Source organism: Arctopsyche grandis, chromosome 12, assembly GCF_051622035.1.
Source record: "Arctopsyche grandis isolate Sample6627 chromosome 12, ASM5162203v2, whole genome shotgun sequence".
Lineage (NCBI taxonomy): Eukaryota > Metazoa > Arthropoda > Insecta > Trichoptera > Hydropsychidae > Arctopsyche > Arctopsyche grandis.
In genome coordinates, this window is record NC_135366.1 from 23,578,393 (window position 1) to 23,606,182 (window position 27,790).

A 27,790-nucleotide genomic window follows, 5' to 3' on the forward strand; every position below is an offset into this window, starting at 1 on the left:
CATATAAAAATACACAGTACGATACCTAAATAGACTCAAATATGATACGAATAAATATATAATTTCGTCGTCAATTGCACTCACAATAGTCACACTATATAGATTGAGATTTGTAATCATACACCAACAATTAAATCATACAAAAACCAATGTAATAGTGTAAATTTTTTTTTTGTTTAAACTATGTATGTATGTATATATATATGTATTATATAGAGTAATGCATACAGTATAATTCGGTTGATTAGGCCATCAGTTATTCAGTTAGATTGATCAAATCATACTACGCTCAAATTTTGTATATATTCTTGGCAAAACATATATTTAAAATTTGTTAAGGAATAATAGGAATTTCGACTTAAATGTGGAAATAATGATAAGTTTGCTTCACCTATGGCAAAATTTGAATAATTGCGTTAGAAATTAAATCCGATAAATGGCTTTTTAAAGCTGTGTGTGTTTGTGTTGAGGATTGAGGAAGGTAAAGGGATTCGAGGAGAGGGACGAAGGTCTAGAACCGGTTCCGGTAACTTTGGGTCAATCGACACGAACCTTCATTATATCAAAGGGCTGCCGCATCATAAGTTCCTACCACGTTTCCCGTACGAATCGTCGGAAGATCGGGGTAGAAACTTGAAGATACGAACCGATTCGTTTTCAGTCATCGTACAAAGTTTCTACCGGTAACTGTGATTAGATTGCTACATTGTTGCGGTAGAAAGTTTATGCAGTGAACGCACCGGTGTTCCCTCTTCCGTCGAATTTCGAAAGAGATTGACCGAATTATGCATTTATTTGTTTGGTTTTTCATTAAAACAGAGGCGTAGAATGATGACATTTATAATGATTATTATTGGTTGTGAATTAAAGATATATTGAGTACTAATGTGGTGACTGATGCATTATTTTAAGACTTCATATGAACTGCTAATGAAAAATGTGCTGAGGTAAGGCCGAAAACACACAACAAAACACGTGTCGCGTACCTATCAGTGTGTTTTCGTCCTAATACATACAATATTCATCACCAGAGGTAGGCGTTGGCTGGGTGCTCGTCAAAAAACAATAGACCGCTCAATTTGAATGAACCATTTTTGTGCGAAAAGCATCCATCGAACGCCCACCTATGTTCATCATTAAAGATTGGCGTTGGGACGATGCTTTTGGCACAAACAAATGGTTCACTATTGTCAAACATGCTTTTTGCTCTCTTGCTTTGAACACTATTGGGGCGGTCTATTGTTATTTGAAAAGCATCCTTCTAACGCCGATCTTTGTTCATCACCAGTCTTCGGCGTTTGGCTGGCTGCTCGTCAAATAACAATACATCGCTACAAAGCAAGACAGCAAATAATCATGGTTTACAATAGTAATAGACAATAGAGAATCATTTTTTGCGTATAAAAGCATCTTTAACGACGATTTCTGTTCAATTAAATTGGTCAAATGTGACCTGAAATCGAGTAATAAATTGGGAAATTTATTGCAACAATGAAATAGTAAATAGTAGGCAGCAGGTTGGCAGGAGTATATAGTATACAGCCATCTCTACGAAAGACAATTTGGGAGACAAATAGCTCAGATTGTGAGCTTTTTAATGCAAATCATTGATTTAAAAAAAATAGGACCACTCTAGGATCACCAAATAAGGAGTACATACATACATAGTCATACTGCTCATATTATTAGCACTAGATAAGTTCTTTTAGTTTTTACATATTACGAATTGACAAGTCAAATGTAGTGCATTGAATATATACATATACGACATAAAATATCTTATCCTTTGCTTGGGTGGTTGAACCAATTACTGCTTCCAAAAGTTTAAGGTCAATTGACGACGAAATACTAAAATGAGGTAATAATACGTTGCTAAGGATGTTTGCAACACTATGCTTCAATGGGGCACCAGCAGCCTGATCACACAAACGAACACTGTCAGAGCAACGGCTCTGTACCACGAACGACAGTTTCCACAGTTCACTTCGTTAGTCCTCAAGTCTTCGCGTTCTGTCGTCGTCTTGTCGACGTCCTCGACGTGTGGCGTTTTGCGCTTTCGGAAGCACAGGCGCGCCATGTTGTTCTGCACCTTGGGACAGTCGTAGTCCTCGAAGCCGTCGCACTTGCACGTGCTCAGCTTGTCAGCCTTCTCCTGCTTCTTGAGGATGTTGATCGAGTTGAGGCACCTCAGGGAGCACCTCTTCCCCTTGAACATGGACCCGCACAGGTGGCGATAGTAGTGCAGGGCTGTCGAGCACTGGGCGTCTGCTGCACAGATCAGCTGGGACACTCTGCAGGAGACTGTTTCGTTCTGAGATGCCTTCAACACCTGTGCTCGACATATTTCGACACGTTGTTTTGTCTCTTGGCAGTAGTCATCGTCGCAGGCGCACTAAACAAAAAACAAATAGCATTAAAATTATTGATAACTAGGAAGGCTAAGTGAGAAGGCTAGCTTTACTCGATGAAAAATATGTGCACGCTATGATTATTATTTAAATGTACCTTTTCGAGGATTGAGACACACAGAGAGGCACGTGGTTTTTTTTTTAGATTTTTTTGCACATGTAAAAAAACACTAGCACTCATAGGGCGAAAACACACTGAGTGGTACGTGTTGTTTTTTTAGATACTTTTAAATATGCGAAAAAAACGCAGCACCCCTAGCCCATATTTATGGTACACAGCCCCAAAAATCACCCCCTGGAGTGTTTTCGGTGATATTTTATCCTTGCTTGGCAGTGATCGATTACGATGTATCTCATATTTGAAGAAATGTAGGAGAAACTTGTCGGTTGCATATGGATATGCATACACGTGCGACCTCCCAAACATATGCATTCAGCATGTGCACAGCGGGAAGCCAAGGACACATGACGTCGCATACTACTCAGTGTGTTTTCGCCCAGAATCTTTACTGCGGCACCCAGTCCAAAATTCACACTCTGAAGTGTTTTCGGTGATATTTTATCCTCGTATTGATATTTGTTTGACAGTGATCGATAGCGGTGATTCTCATATTTGAAGAAGTGTAGGAGAAATTTGTCGAAATAATAAGATTGTACGAATTAACTAAGAACCGAAGAAACGCCCTACCCATCTGGAAATCGCGAAAATGTGAATTCCGTATGAGTGTATTTAGTGTTTTCGCCCAAAATTAGGCTATGGCACCTAGGCCAAAAATCCTTGTATTGACGGTGATTGATAACGATGATTTCTATATTTGAAGAAATGTAGAAGAAACTTGTCGAAAAAGATACCCCTGCAGTGTGTGACGTGCTTTTTCACCACAGGAAGCCAATAATGCGCCTGTGCCGTTCGATTCAGTGTGTTTGCGCCTTAAATGAACGCGAATTTGCAAGAACTTTATTTATTAAGTAGCAAATTGCTATACATTACTACTTAATAAATTGCTTTGGGTCTACCTCACGGCACCGAAAGTCAAAAGATCGAAAAAGCAAATATCGGAAGGCAAAGATCGAAAATCGAAAGATCTTAAGTCGAAAGATAAAAAAAAGGGTGCTGGTAAACGTTACTATGTATATATAATATATAAGAGTGGCATGCGGTGAAATTATCTTTCTTATTGTCATACAGCCTTGTTTAATGTGCGCGCGCAGGATACGGGAGGAAAAGCCTGTTCCTCTTGTTCCTGTTGTATCCTGCTCGCGCAAATTAAGTGAGGAAGTACGACGGGGGGAAAGAAGGGTTTTACCGCACGCCACTGATATACATATATATATTAACCGTTTTTCATATGTATGCATGGTAAACGAACATTTTCGATTTTTTGACTGTCGGTGCGGTGACCGTCACCCCAATATTATCCTGATTTATCTAGTTAAAGTTTTCAATGGAAACAAGCAAATACTTGTATTAATGCTTACATTCATGAGAAGTTTCCCTTCCTCGGTGGATGTAAGGGCTATGAGGGCGTGCTGGCAGGCCTCAGGACACTTGGCGACACCTCGGACCAAATCTGAGCACCAGAGAACGTAGTTGGTGAGGGCTCTGCCACATCCAGTTCGGAAGGCACATCGGAGCTTGGCTTCGGTGCAGCCCACATCACTGACAGATCCTATATCCTCGCCCCGCACAACCCCCGCCGCAAACCACATCACCACAATCAACACCACCCACATCACCTCACCTGGAAAGAAAGAACATTATTAAAACAAGTTGAAAAACATACCAAAATATAAAGCAACCGTTGTAGTGTAAGGGTAGGTTAAATCGTGTTTTGCTCGCTTCAACTAACGCACCCACATATCCCATGTAGGAATATGTATTAGGCCAGAGCGAAACATACGAAATTTGGATTTTCATCAATGGACTCAGTAGAAAACTTTGGTCACATCAATGGAAGGTTAAATAAAAAAAATCATTGTTTTTAAACAATGTCCTATGTCTCCAATCAATTGATTTATCTTGACAAAAATTTCGAAAAATTAGGTTTTTTTCATATATTTCTTTGTCGAGAATAGTTTAGATTTTTTTTACTATTTTTAAAATAAATAAACGCTCATTATTCACATATTGAAGTTTATTTGGGTCGATTATTATAAGTTTTGACTGGTTAACGAGAATTCAAAGTTGCTGTTTCGCTCGGTCCCCATACACAGCGCAATGGATGTTTGTATGGGGGAAGCGTCATTTTCAAAAAATCATAATTTGTTACATGTTTCCGTGATTATTAAAAAAAAAGTCATTGAGAGCTTCCTCGTGTATAGTACCTTTAATATTAACACAAAAAATTCCGAAAAAAATAAAGAATTTTATGAAATGTAAGGAGGCCTAAATGACCTGGTTTGTATCATAATCTTTTGTACCAAACGAACGTCAGATTTTGAGCCTAAAAAGAGCTGAGCATTCTATAATATTAATTTACTAATCATCAAAATATTTGTTTTATTGTAAATGCATACATATTTTCGAATGTCTAGAATTCAATTTTTTTCTTGTATTAGGTTTCGCTTGATTTTACACAACTACTCATTTTCTGCAAACAAAAGTATCTTATTCTGATACTTTTATTACCTATTTATATAAATAAAGTAATGAAAATCAAAACAACATAATAAATTACACTAATAATAGTACAATTCTAATTCAAATGATAATGCAAATCGTACAATAATCTCTCAACTACGAAAAAAAAGTAAGTATTATTATGTTTCAAAGTACCACAAATTGTTTTAAGGAATAACTGTATTAAATAAGTATCTATAATTCGTACATCCAGGTCTCTGAAGTATGAGAGAATTAATTATAGAGATTCCATTAGTGAAAATAGTAGCAAAAATATTGAAAGTGGAACGAAAAGATGTCTAAATATATTTGCACACACGATTTCGTATGTAAATCGCTTGTTCAAAACACTCCCATATTACATACACTAATTACAAAAGCGATAAATTTCGCACACGTCATAATGTCATAAACTGTATTATAATGTCATAATTTCGAAACGTTTCAACGCTGTAATGAGACGAGTTGATCGACAAAACACGTACGAGCTACAGCTAGAAACGTCAACTGGATAATTGCAATCGAACCATTAAAATTGAACACAATACGACGACATGACGCACTCTTGCTCGTATGCAATCACTCTTCAAATGCAACGACGCAATGATCAATCTCTATTTACATCTGACAGTTTGGATTCGACCGGTCAATTTAAAGATTAAACCGAGTCCTTCGTGAGAACCCGCCCGTATTAGTCGCGTTAACTCAATTGAAAGCGGTAAATTAAGATGGGGGAGATCGTTACTATCAATATTGATGGTAAATATGCTATTTATGGTGGGCAATGTCGTGTAGATTTGTCGACAGACCGATTGGCAGACAGTCTCTAGAAAATTGTCTGTCGTAGATGCAGTTCAATGTCTAGTAATATGTCTGCTTAGAGTTAAGACTTTTTTTCACAATACAACACGATACACGAAGGTGTATTTCAATAATTCAAAATACTCTTTTCACAAGTTTTTTTAACGTTAAGGTCTCTGAATTCGAAAAAATATTGTTGAAAACTAAGCTAGGGCTTTGTCTTGTGGCGACAAATATTGTAGTCAAAAACCATATGAGTCTTCTCAGCAGATATTATCTTGTCTCCATGTTAATGGTCTCAATTGTAGTAGGTACGTATGTTATTCGATGTTATATTTTAATATTTTGTATTCCCACTTAGTTTATAATATGATGCGATCAATCAATAATGATATCAGTATAGATATGATGTAATCAAAGATAAATGTCACCAAATTATGCGCAGTCAATTGTGTGAAAATTGAAGTATCATATGATCAACTTCGGTTAATGTTTAGTGGGATCGAATGTTTGCAATGTGATCAAATGTTATATACTTACGTAATAAACGCTTACTGTAATCATGCTATGTACGTTTGAAGCTATAAAATTTAATGTGATCAAATTAAACAAAAACATAGCTTAATGTAATCAAGTAAAAACAAATTAAAATATGATTACATAAAATAAAATCAATGTTTATTGTGATCAAATGTAATAAAATCAATGTTTATTGTGATCAAATGTAATAAAATCAATGTTTATTGTGATCAAATTAAATAAAATCAAAGTTTGTTGTGGCCAAATAATATAAAAAGAATGCTTAATGTCTTTTAATTAGGCAAAATCAAAGTAAAATTTGATGAAATAAAATAAAATAAATATTTAATGTGATCAAATTAAATAAAATTATTGTGATCAAACGAAATAAAAATAAAGTTCAATATGATCAAAATAAATATTTAATGTGATCAAAATAAATATTAAATCTGATCAAATTAAATAATGTGATCAATTGAAATTAAAACTAAGAATAATGTGATCAAGTGTAATTAAAAAAAAGTTTAATTCAATAAAATCTTTTACGAAACAATGATTATCGATGATAAGTATGAATTGTGATCAAATTGTACAAAAATCAACATATAATGTGATCAGTATTGAATAAAATAAAAATTTTATACAATCAATAAAATTACTCACAGATGATATTCAATGCAAAGTGGTAATTAAACCGAACTGGCAGATAATATAATCAAATACAGAATTCACCATTTAATGTGATAAATGCTTAATACATTGTACATTTGATACAATCAAATTTAGTTTACGGATCAAAATAAAACGTTATTTAATCAATATTTAATAGAATCAACAAGTAATATGATCAATCCGCTTTTGAAACGATAGTACGGTCGTCTTTAATACAGAAATAATCCAACACAGCGTACAATCAGCGACAAAATAGGCCTCAAGCACGACAGGCATTCACTATGCGCACCGTCATTTTTAACGGATCAATTCGCAAAACGATTATAATTCCCGAGCTGTCGTAACGAACTCGCATAGCCGCCGAGAATATTTTAAATTCTCCCATATTGATTATATGTAAAAATTGTGAATAATTTTCGCATAGATCACCGGCGCGAATATGTTAAGAGTTAAATCACGTTCCGCCAATTTTTTAAACAAGGCAAGTAACGTCTGTGTTGTCTGGGAATAATTAAAAAAAAAAAACCATTCGAAACGTGTGACCAGCACACGACATTATTAAAAATGGGAAAATTCAAATTATTTCCTTATCTTGTGTATATGTAGTGGAACAATACAAAGAAAAGTAGAAAAAATTGTCAAATAAACCTTCAATGTTTTGCCGTGACCTACATTGCATATGAATTATTCAGAATATACACTATTACATGCATATACGAAGTAGTTAGTAATTAAATATATATTTAGAACAAATTATAGACATTTCCGGAACAAAGAAGAGAAAATAAAAAGACGTACTAAATTTAAATGGAATACATTTGGACGGAAGAACGCCTATTTTCATTGCAAGCTTTTTATTAGCTTCACCATGTTAGTTCAGTGACATTCCTGTCTGTTAAAAAAATGTGATCTGATTTTGAAACACTTCCACTATTCAGGTCGCTTCGATATCTTACCGACATACGAGAGTTAGCTGACATTGAAGTAAGTTTATGCGTCAAAACATGAAGCTAGAGGAGTTTAATCATCAACGAACTCATTAAAAATTCATCGAAATCTTGCGTCAGATTGAAGCGATGACAGTTAGTTATCTACCGGCCCCTTCACAACTCACCGGCTTACTAATCTCATTTATTTAAATAAAAAATGTCACTTTCCTTGAAGAAAAATATCTTTGATCAACGTGTTTTGCAAGTGATGACGAATGGATGCGAAACCAGGGCATTGAACGCCATAATGTTACACAAAGTCCAACGCACTCAAATAAATATGGAACGAGGAGAGATAGAAAACGGAATACGTGGGTGAGAACTTTGATAAGGGTTGATATAGTGGGGAGAGTGAAGAGATTGAAATGGCCGGGTCGTGTAGCTAGAAGAATGGCTGAAATGTGGACAAAATAAGTGCTCAAATGGTACGCGAGAGGATTTGAAAGGGAGAAAGGAAGGTCACAAAGAATATAGTTTTTTCGTACATGTCGTTGTAAAAAAAAAACGAAAATAATTTAGCTTGATTTCAGGTGTAGCGACTAATGCCTTAAAAAAATATAAAACGCTGTATGCTCGGTATAGGAAACGGAATATGCCGTATGCGGGCGAAAAGTATGTAAGTGTAAGAAAATACATAAGTATGGAGAGTGGAGATTGAAATGGCAATGGGCGGGTCATGTAGCAAGAAGAAAAAGCGAAAGATGGATAAAATGGTTACCTGACAACTCGTTCACAGATTTTCCGTAAACCGAGGATGCACTCCAGGCATCGTTATCGGTGAACAAACGGTTTGTGAAAGAGATGGCTGCATACGTAATGGCATAGTAAACGAGATCTTGGTGAACAGACGGGGTGAGAAAGAGATGGCCGTATACGTAAATGCCTGGAGCGCATCCTCGGTTTACGGAAAATCTGTGAACGAGTTGTCGTGTCACCGGATAAAATATGTGATGGAATGGTACCCGAGAGAGTGTAAAAAGATCAAGGGAAGGCCACAAAGAAGATAAACTATGCATAGATATCGTTTTAAAGAAATCGAAATTAAATTAGCTTCGTTAGGTGTAGCAAATATGTGTCGATGAGCGGGCGCGTGGCGATTTTGAACCTAGCTCAAGCGCCCACCGGTAGGCGCACGGTGAATGTAAAAATAATAAAAAAGGAAGAAATAAAGAGAACGTAAACGGGTGCAAGGGAGGCCATATGAGAGATGGTGAAATTAAATTTCAAAATTGTATGACCTAAAACAAAAGTGTTGAAGGGGTTTTCATCCAGCAGTGGATGGTGAATGGCTGTAAATTAAAAGTAAATTCATGCATTGTGCATGCATGTATGCATGTATTTATTGTTTATGTAGAAGATGTCTTATTGCGGGAGCGATAAACTCATTAAGGGGTTAAATAGCATTCATCATAAATAAGCACATAGAATTCCAGCAATATAATTGTCATGTTAATTAAACAGAACACTATGTGTGTTTGTTTGAATTTCTAAACCATTATTTGACTGACTTATAATTGAGAGAATGCTCTCTTATCGGACGTTGCAGCTTCTACATATTTCGAAATTACGTAGTTGTTTACTCAGATCTCTTAATGTTAACTGGCACTATTGCAATACCGACAATAAAATAATTCATTGCGTGTGCATTATGAACTATGTATGTTACAGTGATTTCATATCAGCAGTGAAAGTATATTTTCACTGGCGTTGGCAAACAATTTACATTTAGTTCTGATACTTCTATTCTATTGTATGTTGTATCTTCTTCTACCTCCAACAAAATTTTTTCAATATCTTCTTCAGAGTATAAATTACATCAGAAGGCAAATTTGATGATATTTAGACCAACTTCATATGGGGTTTGATTGCCCCATATTTCAAAACTTGTACAGTCCTCAGTCCTTTCTTCCAATCGTTCTTTTTATGATCTAGTATCTGATTTGACAGCATGTTTTCAATTTGTGTGATATGCTTTCAACGACTTGAGTTGGCGTAAGTATAGTTCTAGTAGTGAAAGTATAACCTCACTGAGGAATACTGATTCACTGTAACATACATATTTTGACAAGACTTTGAAACTTTGAAAGTGTCATCATAAGAAATTGACGCGTAGAAGTAAAATGTAGAATATTTGGTATAAGAAATATGTAAGTTAATGCTCGCTTATCGGACAAAAATATGATAACGCATTATTTTTCGTACACTGAAGTGATTGCAGTAAAATTTTATCTTCTAATGTTCTAGCATGAAAACTTGGAATTCAGATTTTAAGTAGCATTCCTCACATTTTTAGAAGTTTTTACTTATTTTGCTAAGTCAACGTGTCATAGACCTTTAGGGCGCAGACACACATGTTTTTTTTTTAGACGTATTATAAAATCTTTAGTTTTGTACAATACTAGCACGCCTGATCTATGGCGATCCGGGCCAAAAATCACCCCCTGGAATGATATTTTATCCATTGTATTGACGTAGTTTTGACAGTGATCAATTCCTAGATTCCCAAATTTGTAGAAATGTAGGAGAAACTTGTCAAAATAATAAGATCTTACGAATTAACAATGAATACACGCTTATGTTATTAATCCACAAGAATAGTCAAAATATGATTTTTCTTAGTGGAATTTTATTTAATTCTTATATAAAGACAATTTAATATGTTATTTCTATTAATTCAATCCAATTCAAATACTAGAACGAGCTTTTACCTCGCAATTTTACCGATTTAAAATTCAACACACTTCCAATTAAGCCTTTTAAACGAAAAATAAAATAGTGTGGACAGAACATGTTTCAATAAACATGTTTCAATATAAAATAGTATTAACAGTGGGAAAAAATGCCAAGTGAAAATACGTAATTTTGACTTTTGTTTTGAACTGAACGGATACTTATAGAGATTTGAAAACTGAAAAGTACTACAAATGAAAGATAAAATACCCGACTACAGATTTCAATATTCATTTTGAACAGGAAATTGACAGATTTTGAGACATCGACCGAACAACACCAAAATATAGAATAATCGTACATAAAAGAGGTTTGTAAAAATCACGCGATTTAAAAAACACATATCTCCGAATCTCGAGCCAATCAACATTTTTTATTACCAGATTCGTGTTCACTGATCATATATCTATAAGAAAAGTCATATCTCGTCTCTGAACCATTTTTCGTGTCGAACAGTGATATTTTTTCAAATCGTCAAAAACTCAAAATGTATCTTAAAAATTCTCTTATTTTCCCATACATATAATATGTTTAGGATTTATTAAGAATAAATTTAAATATAGATTAATTTTATACTTCAAATATTAAACGATTGCATAAGTTTATGCCCGTTTAAAAGTGTTTGAAAATTAGGCACGAATTTATGCAGCATTTTATTTATTATATGAACCATTATATTTGAGTGGTGGAAGTATAATTTTCAGTTCCAAAAACACTATATACGACTCATATACTGTCAAAATCAAAAAAAAATTCGGACGTATTATAAAATCTTTAGTCGAAACCAATCAGTATAAAATAAACAAACACATATAAACAAGCTTCGACTATCCTTATCCAACTCTACACATAAGTTTCAACAGATTGATAACCACATACGATTTACAGTAAAAATTTGAACCATTTACTTGAAACATCCAACTTCGTTTACATAACTGTCGCACAAAACCAAATCGTATCACTTCTGAACTGAAACTAGACGAACCTGACGCGACTGACGCCTCGTTATGCCGCATCGTAACATATATACTGACGCTGTTATCAGTGAAAATTAAAGCAGACAGAAGCAGAATTGTCCGATCCAGTTCCAAGAAGCGAAAGGAAAAGCAAACCGTCGGATCTCGAACTTCTTCCGAAGAATGTACGAACACTCACCCACGTAACAAGCACGAGTACAAAGCCATCGATTGTACGCCGAGTTGACGTAACGATTTCGGGTTAATAACAACACAATGTATTTATACGTGTGTGTTTACACTTGCCGTGGGTTTTAATCTTGCTTTATGCGAAGCGCACTGAATACACAACAAGTGTAAATAATAATATAATATAATTTATTGCGTTTAAAACGTTCGTTTGCCGAGTAGCCGAGTGTACTGAGAAGAAGCTGTGTGATGATTTGGCACGTTTAAATTTAATGAATGGAGCGTTACGTATTATAAATATTGATGATTGAGCCAAACTTACAGATAATATTTATCATAATTGCGTGTCGTTTAATATTCGACTCGATGATTTAACAACCGAAAATACAAATTGCATGAGATAAGGCTATCTTGCGATGACGGTAAAAAAATACTACATTTAAAACAAATTTATGTTGTTTTATTATGATTTTACTAAGAGACGGTTTTAGCAGATTTTTAAACATAATTTTGACGCATGATTATTACTAGTGTCATGGCATCTATATATCAATTTATACTCTTCTTTATAACTACATATATTTCTAGTTTGTCATCTATGCAAATAAATATTTGGCTTGATGTGTTACAACTATCTGGGGCCCCTATATGTATATACAAATATACAAAGCCGGGTCTCAACCCCCCCCCCCACCCTTATCGTGAAGTGGTTGGGTTTAACCAAATGAAGTCGATAGCAGTATTAATTGCATTTTCAGAAATCCGTACGTGCGCGCATAAACGGCCCCATTGGCTTTTGTTGTCGTCTGCTGAAATTCCGGCTATAAAGTTTTGGTAAATAAGTGCAAGCATGGAACTTCTTGGAAATATGATGCGTTTAGTAGAATAATTAACTTTTTTTTCTCTACAGAATTTAATCAACTTTCATGATTTTATATCGAGTTGGTATAGAATAAGTATAATAAATCAAAAATTTGTTTTAAAAAAATGCTAACGTCCCTGTCCAATCGGCCTTCCTGCCTATGCGTAAATCTGTCACTAAATTTTACTCATCATTAGTAAAGGCCGGACCCTGAGGGGGCCGTTTATTGTTCAAATGTTGTAAATGCATTGTTAAAGGTTTGCCGAACCTTTTTTACAAAGGATTTACAACAATTGAACAATAAATGGCACGCTTCCGGTCCTACCTCTAATCATTAGACATCAGATAGTCATTAGGGTAATCCTAAAACACAATAAACGTTCAATAGAAAAATAGTTTTCTACGAAGTTAGCAATAGCCATAATGCCTCAAAAGCGAATTGGCCTAATCAACCTCCGTTCTTTAATTGTCATTGATATATTCCACGCTATTCCAAACTAGGTCGAAGACTCCAAAATGTCGTAGTTCTGGACCTCATTTGGACTTTCAGATAAGGTACATAGGCACCAAGGCATAAACCTTAAGTTCAAACTGTATCATTCTCGTGAGGGCATTTGTAAAATAACTATAGACCGCTCAATTGAGCAAAAACTTGTAAAATACGTTTTTTTATAAGAACTTAGCAATAGTGCCAGTAGTAACTTGTTAGAATTCAAAGTGGGGGGCTGCAGAGATGAATCGGGCTGTAGTAGTTCGTTGAACAAATGTACTATACTGGGAGGGCTGCAGCTCCGCATCCCATATGGAGGACAAACATAGCATAGCATGAATGCGTACTATATTGGGAGGGCTGCAGCCCGCAGCCCATACGGACGAACTGATATAATGCCCTTATAACTAGTCCATCTCTGATCATGGCCCATAAGTAATCTTCGGCGTTGGCTGGATGCTTTTCAAATAACAATAAGACCGCTCTATTAGTGTTCAAAGCAAGAGAGCAAAAAAGCATGGGTTTTTTTTTTACGAAATTGACAATAGTGATCGATTTTTTGTGCGAAAAAGCATCGATCGAACGCTGATCTTTGCTCGTGAGCAGATTTCTCTGCCGATTTGTCTAATAGTGCTGGAACAAATGAAAAAATGTTGACGATCGCTGTTTTTAAATTGAGAAATCTGTTTTGGAATGTGGTCGATTGAAATGCAAGCGACGGGCGGGATTTGCAGATTGAGTCGTCGCCTGGCAAATTGATGACTGTCTTTTGTAATTCGCAATGCATTTGCAACGAAGTTAATACGTACATACATACATTAAATTGAAGTGGACGTGGAAAAAATAAAACTGTTAAGAAACACAAGCAATAATACAAATCGTTTTAACGTTAAATATTAAAACGCCAACCAAATTTTAATATCCTATAAAATATATTTTGCAATAAGAAAATAATTATTTCCGTTGATATTGATCAATGTTTTTATTTTGCAATGGCATAATTCGAAACATAGAGGTTTTGATGAGGAATAAAATATAAAATATGAAGACCCACCCTGCTTTCAATATATTTGGAGGAATATACTGGTCACTCGCTATCCATCACAGTGCGGCAAGTGTTAATAAAAAAATCATCACTAGTTACAGACAAAACAAAATGTCACCTTTTTGTGCGAAAATTACGCACAGAGTAAAAATTTATACCTGTTGCCTGCCATCTGCTTACAAAGTCTCTAATGTTCCGTCTAATACCTCCTAATTTACCGTAAGCTCCCTGGAACCAACAAAAGAGCCGAGCTTACCGTCTATTTTGAAGGATGAACTTCTTTTTTTCCCCTTTTGTGTGAGATCATAAAAAGCGATCTGTTGTGCCATTCTGCCTGTCCAAAGCCAGCCTCAGAATCACGGACACACCATGTTGCCGTTCTTCCTACATTCACACACGCTTACTATAACTACATATATTGGACATCATTTTCGTAAATATTGCATATTGTACATATTGGGATTCGACTATTCAAATATTCCCAACATGTGTGACCTGTGGGGGGCTCAAGTTACTAGAAAATGTCGAGATATTGAGTTACAGGCCCGTGTGACAGTTCACAGTAATTAGTAACACGTGTGAGTATGTTTCCAAATTCCACTGATACTTTGTGTGTCACTCTGCACGTGTTTTTTTTAAATCCTGAAAACGTATGGGAATATGATTCCTCATTCTGAGCAATCGTGGCGTAACTTACGTCTCATGTTATGTTATGTATGTATGTAATCTACATACATATGTTACATAAACGATCATTATGCAATCTACATATTTGAGTTTCAATTTAGATTTGCCCTTTATTGTGTGTTATATATTTTTAATTGCTTTACACTGCGATCGCTTTGCTAAGTAGCACAAACATTCTGTATAGAACAGCTGTCTAGCAATTTAACCAAGATTGGTTTGGAAAAGAAAGAAGTTTTTTTTTTTAGATCAACAGGTGGGCAGTAGTATTTTTTGCTTTCGACATATTATTAAAACCTAGAAGAAGTTATTAAATACAATTAGACAGATGCCAAAGTATAATACATATGTAATTAATGAGTTTTGGAGTAGATATGAATAAAATTTATACTCGGAGGTGGATAAGAACCAAGTTATGGGCAGAGATCGGCCGTCAGGATTCTTTTATGAACAAAAAATGGTTCACTACTGTCAACTTTTATTATTGCTCTCTTGCTTTGTAGGAAAATAGTAATTTTCAATGACGAATCATTTTTTGTGCATAAAAGAATCTTGGCCGTCAATCTCTGGTTATGACTAGTTTTAGGCTACCCATTAAGGTAATCCCACATACAAATACACGTAACAAAGATTAAGAAATAAAAAAGGTTGCAAAAAAAGGTTTTTCTAAGAAGTGAACAATAAAAAAACCTTTGCTTAATGGGTGCCCTCACATGTGGCTTATATCTGGTTATGACCAAAGTTCGGGCCCTCTTTGCGCAAAATGTGTTCCAATTGTAAATTTCTATTGTTAACCTTTTTTGCTCTCTCGCGGGCAAAAAAAAAAGATTAACAATAGAAATTTACAATAGGAACCCATTTTTCGCAATGAGGCACCGAACTCTGGTTATAATTAGTAGTCACCGGACCCAGAAGGTGCTGCGTATTGTTCAAAGGTTGTAAATGCATTGTTAAAGGTTTGCCGAACCTTTTTTACAAAGGATTTACAACAATGGAACAATGTATAGCACTGTGGCTATCCTACCTCTAATAATTAGTCTTTGGTTTTGGGATTTCTTTAAAATCCATGCTTTTTTGCACTCTTGATTTGAACACTAATGGAGCAGTCTATTGTTATTTGAAAAGCATGCTTCCAACGCCAATCTTTGGTTATGAATCATAACTTATGAGTCTTATGACTAGAGGTAGGATAGTCACAGTGCTATCCATTGTTCGCCAAACCTTTAACAATGCATTTACAACCTTTGAACAATACTCGGCCCCCTCAGGCTCCGGTGACTACTTATGACCCTTGTAAATGTTATAATTAGCAGCAGCAGGATTGGAAAATCCAAGTTGAAGTTGCTAGACAGTGAATACAATACCCAGGAGAAGACGTCCAGTTTTAATATCAATGACATTGGAAGATTGACTCGAAAGAAATTAATTTGACTAGGGAAGTGTTTCTGAGATAGTACAGAATTAATATACCACTCGAGAAGGACTATTGCAGTAAAATTTCGATATTAAAGAATAAGGAAGTGGTTTTGACAAATATTACGTATATTTTGGAGCAGTCGATGATAACTTGCTAGAAACACTCGAGAATTCAAAGAACAAACAGCTTAAATATTGAAGTTTGTGAAGCAGATTTGCAGATCAGATAGTCCACCTCATTCTGTCAAATGCTGGTCTTATTTATTATTATGAAACTCAAGCGGAACTGGAAAACCCGTTCTGCCAATTGCAGCATCGAAGAAGGGATTCGATCGCAACAAAATAAAACTATACAACATCCAGAACAACCACAATAAACATATACATATGTACATACATACATTCAGAACTTTTACAATACTGATTCTGCTTCACTGAACTAAAAGCACACAGCAGACCGACTACATAAAAAAATCTCTTTAACATTGGAACATTGGAACATTTCCCAAATTGAGACATCACCAAAAGCACGCAACGTCCATCCACAAATCCTTCCATTGTGGGAGGAAGTACACACACACACACACACACACATGCATTGTCATCATCTGCATTGAAATGCACATTGTACACATTTATAAGGCGAGGAGCGATAAAAGCAAGACGACAAAAGAAAGCTACCTCGTCCTTGCACAAGGGATAGGAAGGAGATGGGTGGGGACCAAAGAGGATTACGACGTCTGCCCATATGGCGAGCTCTCCAAAAGGACGTACAAACAATAAAAAAATTGCCCTTGTTCGCCCACGTCCAGATCCCTGATCCCTGCATAAGTACGAGCATTCGTACAAATTACACGTTATTACAGCTGGGACAACGAAAATATTACCCAGTCACGATTATTAAGTTTCGGAGATTCGGTAGCGCAACTCTGGTACGAGTCCGTGTACGTACACGTGTGTGGGTACTGGTCGGGCAACAAATCAAGAGTAAATTGTAGGGCAATTCGAGTGCTCGGCTCTGCCCCGGAGGTTGAAGTCTTGGGTCTCGCCCTAATGACTCAATAGAGGCCCCATATACACGTATACGGGTAGTCTCGGTTGCATGTTCAAAAGAACGGACGCTCATAAAAACACCGATGGCTTATAAAGTTTTGGGTCTCGTTCGAAATGTTGCAATTTTCAGACCGGAAACTGGCGACGACCATCCCCCAATTAAGTTTACGACTGTCTGGAGTGGGTGTGCAATCTGTTGATGCAACGTATGCTTGGGTTTTTAGTAAAATGGTCGACTTTTTCCCAATTAAGTGGTGACTTTAGGTCAGCTCTTCGTATTATTCCAAATCAAACCTCCGACCAAAGTAAAGTACACGCATTTGTATACGTACAAAAAAGGTTGTTTATACCTGGAGCGAGTAATTGAGCCATTCCTCCAACTGAATAAAACCCAACAGTGTTGTTTGTCGGCGAGAACCACACCACAAGTCCTAGCTTAAGATCTTCATCTTCGTATTTATGCTTTTTTTTTTTTACATCAACACGCTGTTGATTTTGAGAGCGAGTTCATCGACTGCAAGTGAATCGCGATGCACACGTGCATATATGCAATTACCGTGTCGACAGATTAAAATCTTAACATACGTATAAAAATGTCAAGATTCTCAACATAAATTTCTGCATTTTACATACACACAAAGTATGTTGAGATGAGAAGAAATCTGCTTTGTTTATGATCCCGCATTTCGTATGCACACTCGACATGGGTAATTTGAGAAGGGAGGGTAATTCAGTTGTGCACCTTTCATGCGAGATGCATTTCTGGGAACCGAGTGCAAGCCCTTCAATGAGTAGTTTGCGTGCCCTTTCAGCGTCCTCCAGACGTGTTGCATTGTACTTAAGAGGTCTGGCTTTCGTTTCGCTTCCATGGATTTTTATGCGTCAAACCTCCGAAAAATATTCGAAAGTCGTAAGGATCACGTTTGCTCTTGGACTAGAAGTGCATACGTAAATACAATACTGATATAATTCCATTGATTTTGTAATTTGGATAAATTTTTCGGTATTTTTCAAACAGATAAATTATTCGTATATGTATTTCAAACAGGGCCACTAGAAGTTCGAATCTGATAAGGATTGCCGAGAGTTTGATAGACAAATCATAAAAAATATTTTGTAACAGTTCAATATTGAAAAAAAAAATGATACAATTTCGTATTACTATCTACGAAATTATCTACGAAAAAAGCTTCACCTGTAGTAAATATTTTTAAAATCTATAAGAACATATGAAGGACGTCTTTCCCTACGTAAATTAAAAATTTTATTATTATTTTTTTAATTTTTACATTTACCATGATGTCATTACGGATTTTTTACCCCAAGGCGAAACCTTCGGCCAAATTTGTTAATATGTACTTGTATATAAATTTATAGCATTACTATTATAAAATTTTAAATATATTTAAATGATAGTAGGTTGCCAATATATTTGGAACCGTTTCAACAATCAAATCAGATGAATTGGCAAAATTTAATAGCATATAATCAAGGGGTCTGCCCAGCAACAACGGGGCGGGGTTTGAACCCATGACCCCTCAGTTGATAACTACTGAGTTATGTTGCTGGTTATTGTATTATAAGTAGAGGTAGGATAGTCACAGTGCTATCCATTGTTCCATTGTTGTAAATCCTTTGTAAAAAAGGTTCGGCAAACCTTTAACAATGCATTTACAACCTTAAAACAATACGCGGCACCTTCTGGGTCCGGTGACTAATTATAAGTCTAAAGGCCGGACCCCGGGCTGTTTATTGTTCAAATGTTGTAAATGGATTGTGAAAGGTTTGCCGAACCTTTTTTACAAAGGATTTACAACAATTGAACAATAAACGGCATGCTTCCGGTCCTACCTCTAATTATAACTAGTCTTCGGCGGTGGAGCTTGCTTTTTCCAGGAAAGAGGGCAAACTACAAAGCTAGAGAGCAAAAAAAAGGTTCACCATAAAAAGGAACAACGGTGCGCAGGGTCGCGCCGGTCTATGATTATAAGTTTTATAACTACTATTGGTAAACGAGAGAGGTATATTCTTTTAATTACAAAATAAATGTAAAATTGCATCTTTAGGAAGATATGCGATAAAACACAGAAACTTTCCATACCTACTAAAGGTGCAGACCAGTGGCGTGCCGTGGAAATCTCCCTGTTTTTATCGCACAGCCTCACTCACATACGTATGTCGTCACACAGTAAGGCTGTGAGATAAAAACAGTGAGATTTTCACAGAACGCTACTGGTGCAGACACACAGAATGGTAACCGGTACGTGTTGTTTCTTAGATAGTTTTGCACATGCAAAAACGCTGGTATGCCTAGTCTGTACCATCGCGATCCTTCCCAAAGATCACCCCTTGGAGTGTTTAAGGTGACATTTTATCATTGTATTGACAGGGTTGACGTCCATAACGGTGATAAACATATTTGAATAAATTTAGGAGAAACTTGACGATATGATAAGATATTACGAATATATAATAACATGAAAACACGTCTATCACAGCTAGTCTAACTAGGTGTGCCGTGCCGCACTTTTGATTGTGTTCTTAGTAAGAACTTCTTACCATAATTCATTAGCATAGTAATCAAAGCAATAGAAATCACAGCATCGAGTCATGCAAAAGGAATCTGATCAAGAAATCAATGAATAGTAAGTACATGTTTTAATTCCAGTGACAAGCTTTGCTATGAATAAAAAGTGAAAATGCAAAGATTGCATGAAATCACAATGTGAAGTCGGATGGATAAGATATCAGCGAAAACATTAAAAAAAAGAAATTATATAAAATTGAAGACGACTTTGAAAGATGATGTGTTGAATTTTATACAAAGCACCTCATACTAATTTTAATTTGCAGTTTGTATAATTTGTGTTCATTGATTCAGAAGTCAAAAGGAGCGCGACGAATATATACGCGACAAGTTCTAAACACGCCAATAAAACGAATTTTATAGCTTGTCCAGAAGACATAAAGACATCACTTCCAAAAATAGACAAAAACGTATAAAAATACACACACACACACGCGCATTCAGGATATCCGAGAATATCTCTCAAGATCGCAATACCATACACTTGTTGCACTCACGGAGAGATACTACACATGTAATAAATAGATCTAAGATCATTTTTTGAAGTGCCTTCTTCAAAAAGTCAGAAATGGCGACAGTGAAGTGCATTGCCGTCTGGCGAAGAGCTAGTTGCCTTATCTGTAGATCAGCACCATTTTTGTTTGTGCAGTTTGTGAGTCCAGACATCAGGCAAGCAAAGAACGGCCTCAGAAATGCATTCGGAAATACATCAGTAAATCATTCAGAGTCCACGAGAGCGACAGGCCATAAATTATATCGGCTAAGACAAGAGAGATAGCATTAGCTTGGAAACGCTCACATCATCTTCAACGTTGAAATATGACAATCTCAGAATGCGTAGCAACATTTCCAAGTGAAAATTTTCACATCGGTAATATTGCAGTATGCGATCTTCGGCTATTGGGAGACTTCAATTGCTTCATAGCATACATATGTATGTATATAAGTTTAAAAAAAAATGTGAAATCTTTCAGAAGTCATCCAAATAGTTTATGATTTCTTGCAGGAAAGAAGATATCAGAATTCCAGTTTGACGAATTACATATATTTTTAGCATAACTTTGATGCAAAACTGTAGACTAACTGTAGGTTACTAGGACAATTCGACATAATATAAAAAGCGCCATTTTCAAAATATTATTGCAATGCGAAAGACATTATCGAATAATGATTTTAAAAGCGACATTTTTTCCATGAATAAATATGGGGTACTATTTAAAAAATGCATTAAAAAAATAGCTTTGCTCCTAAAATGAACTCATTCGTGCATTATAATTTAAAAAATTGCGCATTAAATAAACGCGTTTCTGTTAAATGAACAATGTTACATTGAGCAATAGTATGAATAAAAAAAATGTTCCTTTTCCTTTTAGAATTATAAAGTGCGCAGCTAAAGGTAGAATCGATTTCAACTTCAACAAATTTGCAGTTTAAATCACAAATTCTTAACTCGCGAGTTATTAAGATTAAACATTTATTATACATATTGGGCCAACTTTCTTTCAATTTAGGCTGCTTTGTATTTATCTGCTGTGAAAGTAACTTATCAAATGCCCGCATTTGATATGAAAATGCTAATGTAATTTTAGTTTGTAAAAGTTTACAAACATGATATTTAAGAAACATAAAACTTTGAAAATTTTCTTTTCATTTATAATCTTACGTTTTTTTTAAATATATTAGAAATTATTTTTAATGCGCATTGGTTTATAAAATGCGCATTTAAATTGTCCCCATAAATGTGTACGTACATAGCTTTGCGTCAAAATAGTATCGTATTTTTGATTTTTAAATGCTTTTTATTATTACGAAATTATGTTCACAATACATCTTATATCTATTTTAATAGCTACTGATCTACTGATCATTTTCTATTTTACAATTTTAATTTAATTTGGTTAGTAATCACAGTATTATATTATTATTCTAATGTTAATCTAAAGCATAATAGGAAAAAGAGCTCAAAAACCTATTTACAATCCTTAAAATAGTATCGTATGAAGTATCGTAACATACATAAAAACGTCAAAATAATAACAGTTTTAATACGAATGAAGCATGTGAGTAATTCTGCATTTCAATACGGGTCCTTCCACTAATCAAAACCGCTTATGGAAGTATTCCAAATTTGGTTGCTTTCTTCGTTTATAGACACGGCTCTCGTACGCACAGCTCGATATGAACGTGTGGATAAAATCTAGCGGGTTTTGACTCTGATTTTCGATGACTCACACTGCTCAATTGCATCCAGATAGACTTGTCGGACCGAATACCACACCACGACGAGATGAGACTTCGAATAAGAAGAGCCGAAGGTGAACGAGTAGGAGCACTTGCACACATGTGTGAATAAGAGGCAGAATAAAAAAAAGAAGAGCAAACACGGGAGAAGTCACAGTGCTGAAAATGTCGCCTCGTGAGAACAATGGCTTGTTAGTGGCACCTCGGTGTGAACGTGTTCAGAAGAAGAAGAACCGAGAAAAAGAAGTAAATCGGAGTTGCGCAGCGCACGACTCATGTTTTATGTATGGCGTGGACTTGCTGTTGCTTTCGACTTTCAACACATGAACATGTGAATCTCGACGCTTTTCAGCAAAATTTATATACCTGAGCACAGACAGCGTGTTCGATAACTAACGCAACCATAAGAAATTTGATTGTTTTATTCCATTCGCGATGATGTTGATGATATAACAACGTGAAGTTATTTTTTGTTATCAATTATAATAATGTATATGAACGTAAAGTAGCAATGAATAGAAGAACGCTTGATTAGTGCGTTATCATCATCGGGTTATGACCGCAAGAATCTGACCGCAAGCGCTTATACCGCAATCGTTCTTGGATAAGGATGTTAAATCGAGCGTTAAAAGGATTACAGAACAGGTATCAGATATTGGACTTTATAAACAATATATATTATATGAAAAAAAATAAGAAAGTATATATGTACTTACATATATTACACGTACTAATTGCGCAAGATTAAAAAAAAATGTGTTTTACATTTAAAATATAAAAAGAGAAAACGTAAACAAGTCGATAGAAGTTGGCTTTAACGATGTAAACGAAGCAAAATATAACTAGATCGTTAAATAGACGTTAAATTTAAAAATAAGTTCAAGAAGATGTATTTAGTTTTATACAGTTAACGAACGTTGCTTCGGTTTTTGGGTGTGATAAGCTTTCTAAAGATGCGTTTGGTGGAGCTAGCGGTCTTCATTGCGATTGCACAATTCTAAAAACGGAATGGATGTACCTTGCAATGAGGTTTTTCCCCATTTACTATTTCCATTGAGTCGTTAAAAAAATAATGCAGTGAGAAAATTAAGATTTCGATTTATATGAGCCTTTATCATAAGCGATTTCAATTGATCACACACACGTCTTTGATGATCAAGGAGAATCACATTTACTATTTGTAGGAAATTGTTAAAATAAAATGCAGTGAGTAAGCTTTAGATTTCGATTAAAATGAAACTTTATCATAAGCGATTTCTATTGATCAAACGTCTTTGATGAAGAAGAAAAATCACACAAAGTTAACTGATGTTATTTTCAGACAATCAAACCAAAAAAATTAGGTTTTTTCCCCAATTACTATTTGTATGAAATTGTTAAAATACAGTGAGTATCCTTTAGATTTCGATTAATATGAGCCTTTATCATATGCGTTTTCTATTGATCTCTAAGAAGAACTATGCCAAGTTAATTGGATTATTATTTTGAGAGAATCAAACCAAAAATGAGAGTTATACCACATTTACTATTTGTATGAATACAGTGAGGAGCCTTCAGATTTCGATTAATATGAGCATTTATTATACGCAATTTATATTAATCAGATGTATTTGATCACTAAGAAGAACCACGTCAAGTTAGCTGAATTATTATTTTAAGAGAATCAAACTAAAAATGATGGTTTTAACACACATTATTTGTATGAAATTGATAAAATACAGTGAGTAGCCTTTAGATTTCGATTAATATAAGCCTTTATTATATATTTCTATTGGTTAGACGTACATATTTGATGACCAAGAAGAATCACGTCAAGTTAACTGAAATGTTATTTACAGAGAATCAAACCAAGAATGAGGTTTTTACCCCATTTACTATTTGTATGAAATTGTAAAAATACAGTGAGTAGCCTTTAGATATTGATTAATAGGAGCCTTTATCATACATAAGCGTTTTCTATGTATCAAACGTCTTTGATCACCGAGAAGAATCAAGCCAAATTAACTGAATTTTAAGAGAATTAAACCAAAAATGAGAGGTTTTCGATTAATATGAGCCTTTATTACACGCAATTTCTATTGGTCAGTGTCAAGTTAACTGAAATGTTATTTTAAAAAAGTCAAACCAAAAAAATTATGGTTTTTCCCCCCATTTACTATTTATATTAAATTGTTTAAAAAAAAAAACAATATTGTGTAACAAATTTTTGGCAGTACTGTGAACGTTCCGTATCAGTGCTTACGTATTTTTAGACGATTACAAACGTACTTATGTATATATTTTCGACGATGTTCGCCTCCAGCGGATATGCGTTTGTCTTTTGTTACTTATTTCATTGTATATATGTTGTTAAATAAAATAGATTTTTTTCAACAATTCATGTCTGTAAAGTGTGAAGTCTGTACTAAATTGAGATCTCACTTTGAAAGGGCACCACCGCTACTAATCCCTGCTGCGGTTAAGGTATTTATAAATTGACTCTTGAACAGGAGACTACAGTGACAGTTCGAAAGCAAATACTTATGTACATATGAACATGCTTAAAGAAAATTTGAATACTACATATTGTATATAAAACAAAAACAAAAGAAGTCACTTGAAAATTGATCGTTTTTGATTAAAACAAAAATGTTTATTTATTGTTTGAAATGTCGACATGAAAATTTAACGACCTGACACTAAAATTAATATAATGCACTCCCAAAAAGTTGGAATATCCGGTCTTGGGTGTCTCAATTAGATACGCCTACGATTTTGACGTGTCGCGCGCGGATGAAAAAATGATATTTCCGTCGTTTTAAAAATACTGTAATAAATCTGTTTTTCGTGAGTAAAAAAAATAAAAGAATTTGAAGCAGAAAATTCTGAGCAGTGCAAAAATTAGCTATTACTTCAGAGCAATTTTTATTGACATCAGAAATAGAAACAAACGTGACATAACAGACACATTATAAATATGTACATGTGTACATTGGAAATGAGTAATTAATTACTTGAACATATGCATTTATTTAAATATTGTATCCAATAAAAATATAATCAAATATATCAAAATTTTAAATATGTAAGTCGTTTCAGTTTAATACAAAACAAATATATATACATACATGATACACTTTCATATTGGAATATTGGATTCATATTGGATACATTTTAAAATCTCAAGGTCGAAATTTCTCACGAAAATAATATGTATTGATATGTCATAGTCAAAATTTCGTTCATTCAAGAATTCATTCCACATATGAGCCGTTATAATTGATAGTGGCATAAGTTAATTTTTCTTCATTTCGAGAAATACTTTGCAAAACATTGAATATAATGTTTTTCGTTTAACAATATTTAAAAATATTGGCGGCATGTAATACGTTTCTTCTGTGCTTTCCCGAGATTCCAGACATATCGAATTAAAAGAAGTGATAACAATTTGTGAATTAAGTCAAATAGAAATTGGGCTTGCGCCACTTTTAAATATAACGACTCATATGTAGTTTCTGACCATTGTAACACATTAGGAATTCCTGTAATGCTACAATGGTCCAAACTTTAAATAAATAAATAAATTATTACGAAGTAATTCAGGGGTTTAAGACTATAATAAGTTTAAAACTAGATACTAGAAGTTTATTATAACGAGATTTGACTGTATTTACATACAGATTGGAGTAAAAACGTTCTGAACTTGAACAAAAAGGACTTTGTCCTACAAATATAAGCAACATTTTAAACACCCAAGAATCACTTTTGTACAATGCAAAAACAAATTCGTTAAATTTATTATTGTAAGCATTTATAAATTATTACCAAATACCGTATCCTTTGAATCGGTTTTCGCAAAACTTCGTTCTACATAGTACCAGTGAATAAAACAATTGAGCTGATTAATACGTCCTAAAATATTAATAAATCCCACCATACGCCACACGTATCATTATTGTTTATTGTAAGTACAAAAGTACAAATCAAAACAATACACGCAAAAGGGGAGAAGGTTATCGCGCCACTTTTCGGTTCAACAGTCAAATCGAGATAAAATATAACACAAATCATACATGTAAAAAACAGCCACGATTGAACACATAATAAATAAATAAATTGAAAAGTAGCCGCACCTTTAGGGGGGGTAGTGTGATGGCTAGTGTGGTCACATGTCACGGGGGTAAATGTTGCCAGATGTTACACGCGCGAACCGCCACACCGGGGCACCGGCGGGCCACGGAGTGAGCGGTTTTGCTCCCAGCAGCCCCCTCCCTCTCTCTCTCTCTTTCTCCTTCCCCTTCGTTTGCTCCCTCCCTCTCGCGCGCATCAACACATCAACATCAACATCAACATCCCCTCCACTGCTGTCTTATTTCGCTGCTTTACCAGCTCCACCTATGGAGGCTCAAGCCACGCCGCTTCCTGGTACTGCCTTGCGCATACTAATCTTGTGTAGCTTTTGAGGCTTTGGGTCTCAAGTGTTGTTTCAGACGTATGATACAATTTTTGTAATGTGAGGTGAAGTCAGTGCTGTAGTAACGCATTGGCAACGGGGCGATTGCCGAGGGCGCTTTGGGCGCCCCTCTCGGGTCTACCCCGGGTTTGGTGCATCCGCTCTAAAATCGCCAGATTAACAGAAAGGCAGCTTTAAACGTAATTCTCGTTTTCTCGAATGATAGATTGCACATCAGATGACGAGTAACCTTTTGATGTGCACACATGCAATTATTAAAATTGAGTTGGATCTTTCTGGCGAGTTTAATAAGGCAAGATTCGGAACTTATCGAATCTTGCCTTATTAAACTCGCCTGAAAGATCCAACTCAATTTTAATAATTACGATTTTAATAATTGCATCTGTGCACATCGAAGGGTTACCCGTCATCTGATGTGCAATATATCATTCGAGAAGATGAGAATTGCATTTAAAGCAGCTGTCTATTAATCTGTCGTTCAATTTATCGTGGGGTAGATGGATGCACCGCATCCGTCTACCCCACGGGATCGAATTAGAAATGCACAAAAAACTAAATATCGGAAGGCAAATATCGAAAATCGAAAGATCTTAAGTCGAAAGATCAAAAAAAAGGGTGCTTGGTAAACGGTACATACTCACTTAATTTGCGCGAGCAGGATATAACAGGAACAAGAGGAACAGGCTTTTCCTCCTGTATTAATGTGCGCGCGCAGAATACGGGAGGAAAAGCCTGTTCCTCTTGTTCCTGTTGTATCCTGCTTGCGCAAATTAAGTGAGTATGTACCGTTTACCATGCACCCTTTTGTTTTGATCTTTCGATTTTCGATCTTTGCCTTCCGATATTTGGTTTTTCGTGCATTTCTAATTCGATCCCGTGAGGTGCACCCGCCCCTCTCCTATTATTTTTAAATTGTCAAAAACTATTTAAGATCGACCAGTGGCCAAAATCGGACATCAAGAATATGAATTAGCGAATAATGTAGATTTTAATAACATAATAACAGACTTTTATAAAAATTATTCGTTTGAAACCTTCAAGTTATAATCGGTAATTGGATTACACTGTTCGACAA

General features: G+C 35.2%; 1 protein-coding gene across 3 annotated transcripts; it reads right to left on the reverse strand.

The window, feature by feature from the left end:
• LOC143920088 (growth arrest-specific protein 1-like) lies at window positions 1-26,522 on the reverse strand. Of its 3 annotated transcripts, none has more exons than XM_077442796.1 (3): window positions 26,375-26,522; window positions 3,888-4,150; window positions 1-2,392 (listed from the first exon to the last, which is right to left on the reverse strand). In XM_077442796.1, exons 2-3 carry the CDS (start codon window positions 4,140-4,142, stop codon window positions 1,898-1,900), a joined length of 750 nt encoding a protein of 249 aa, XP_077298922.1. In that variant the 5' UTR covers window positions 4,143-4,150; window positions 26,375-26,522; the 3' UTR covers window positions 1-1,897. The 3 variants fall into 3 exon arrangements, with proteins under 3 accessions (XP_077298922.1, XP_077298921.1, XP_077298920.1); XM_077442795.1 differs by lacking the exon at window positions 26,375-26,522 and adding an exon at window positions 11,648-11,770; XM_077442794.1 differs by lacking the exon at window positions 26,375-26,522 and adding an exon at window positions 11,725-11,764.
• Between the last annotated feature and the right edge of the window lie 1,268 nt (window positions 26,523-27,790).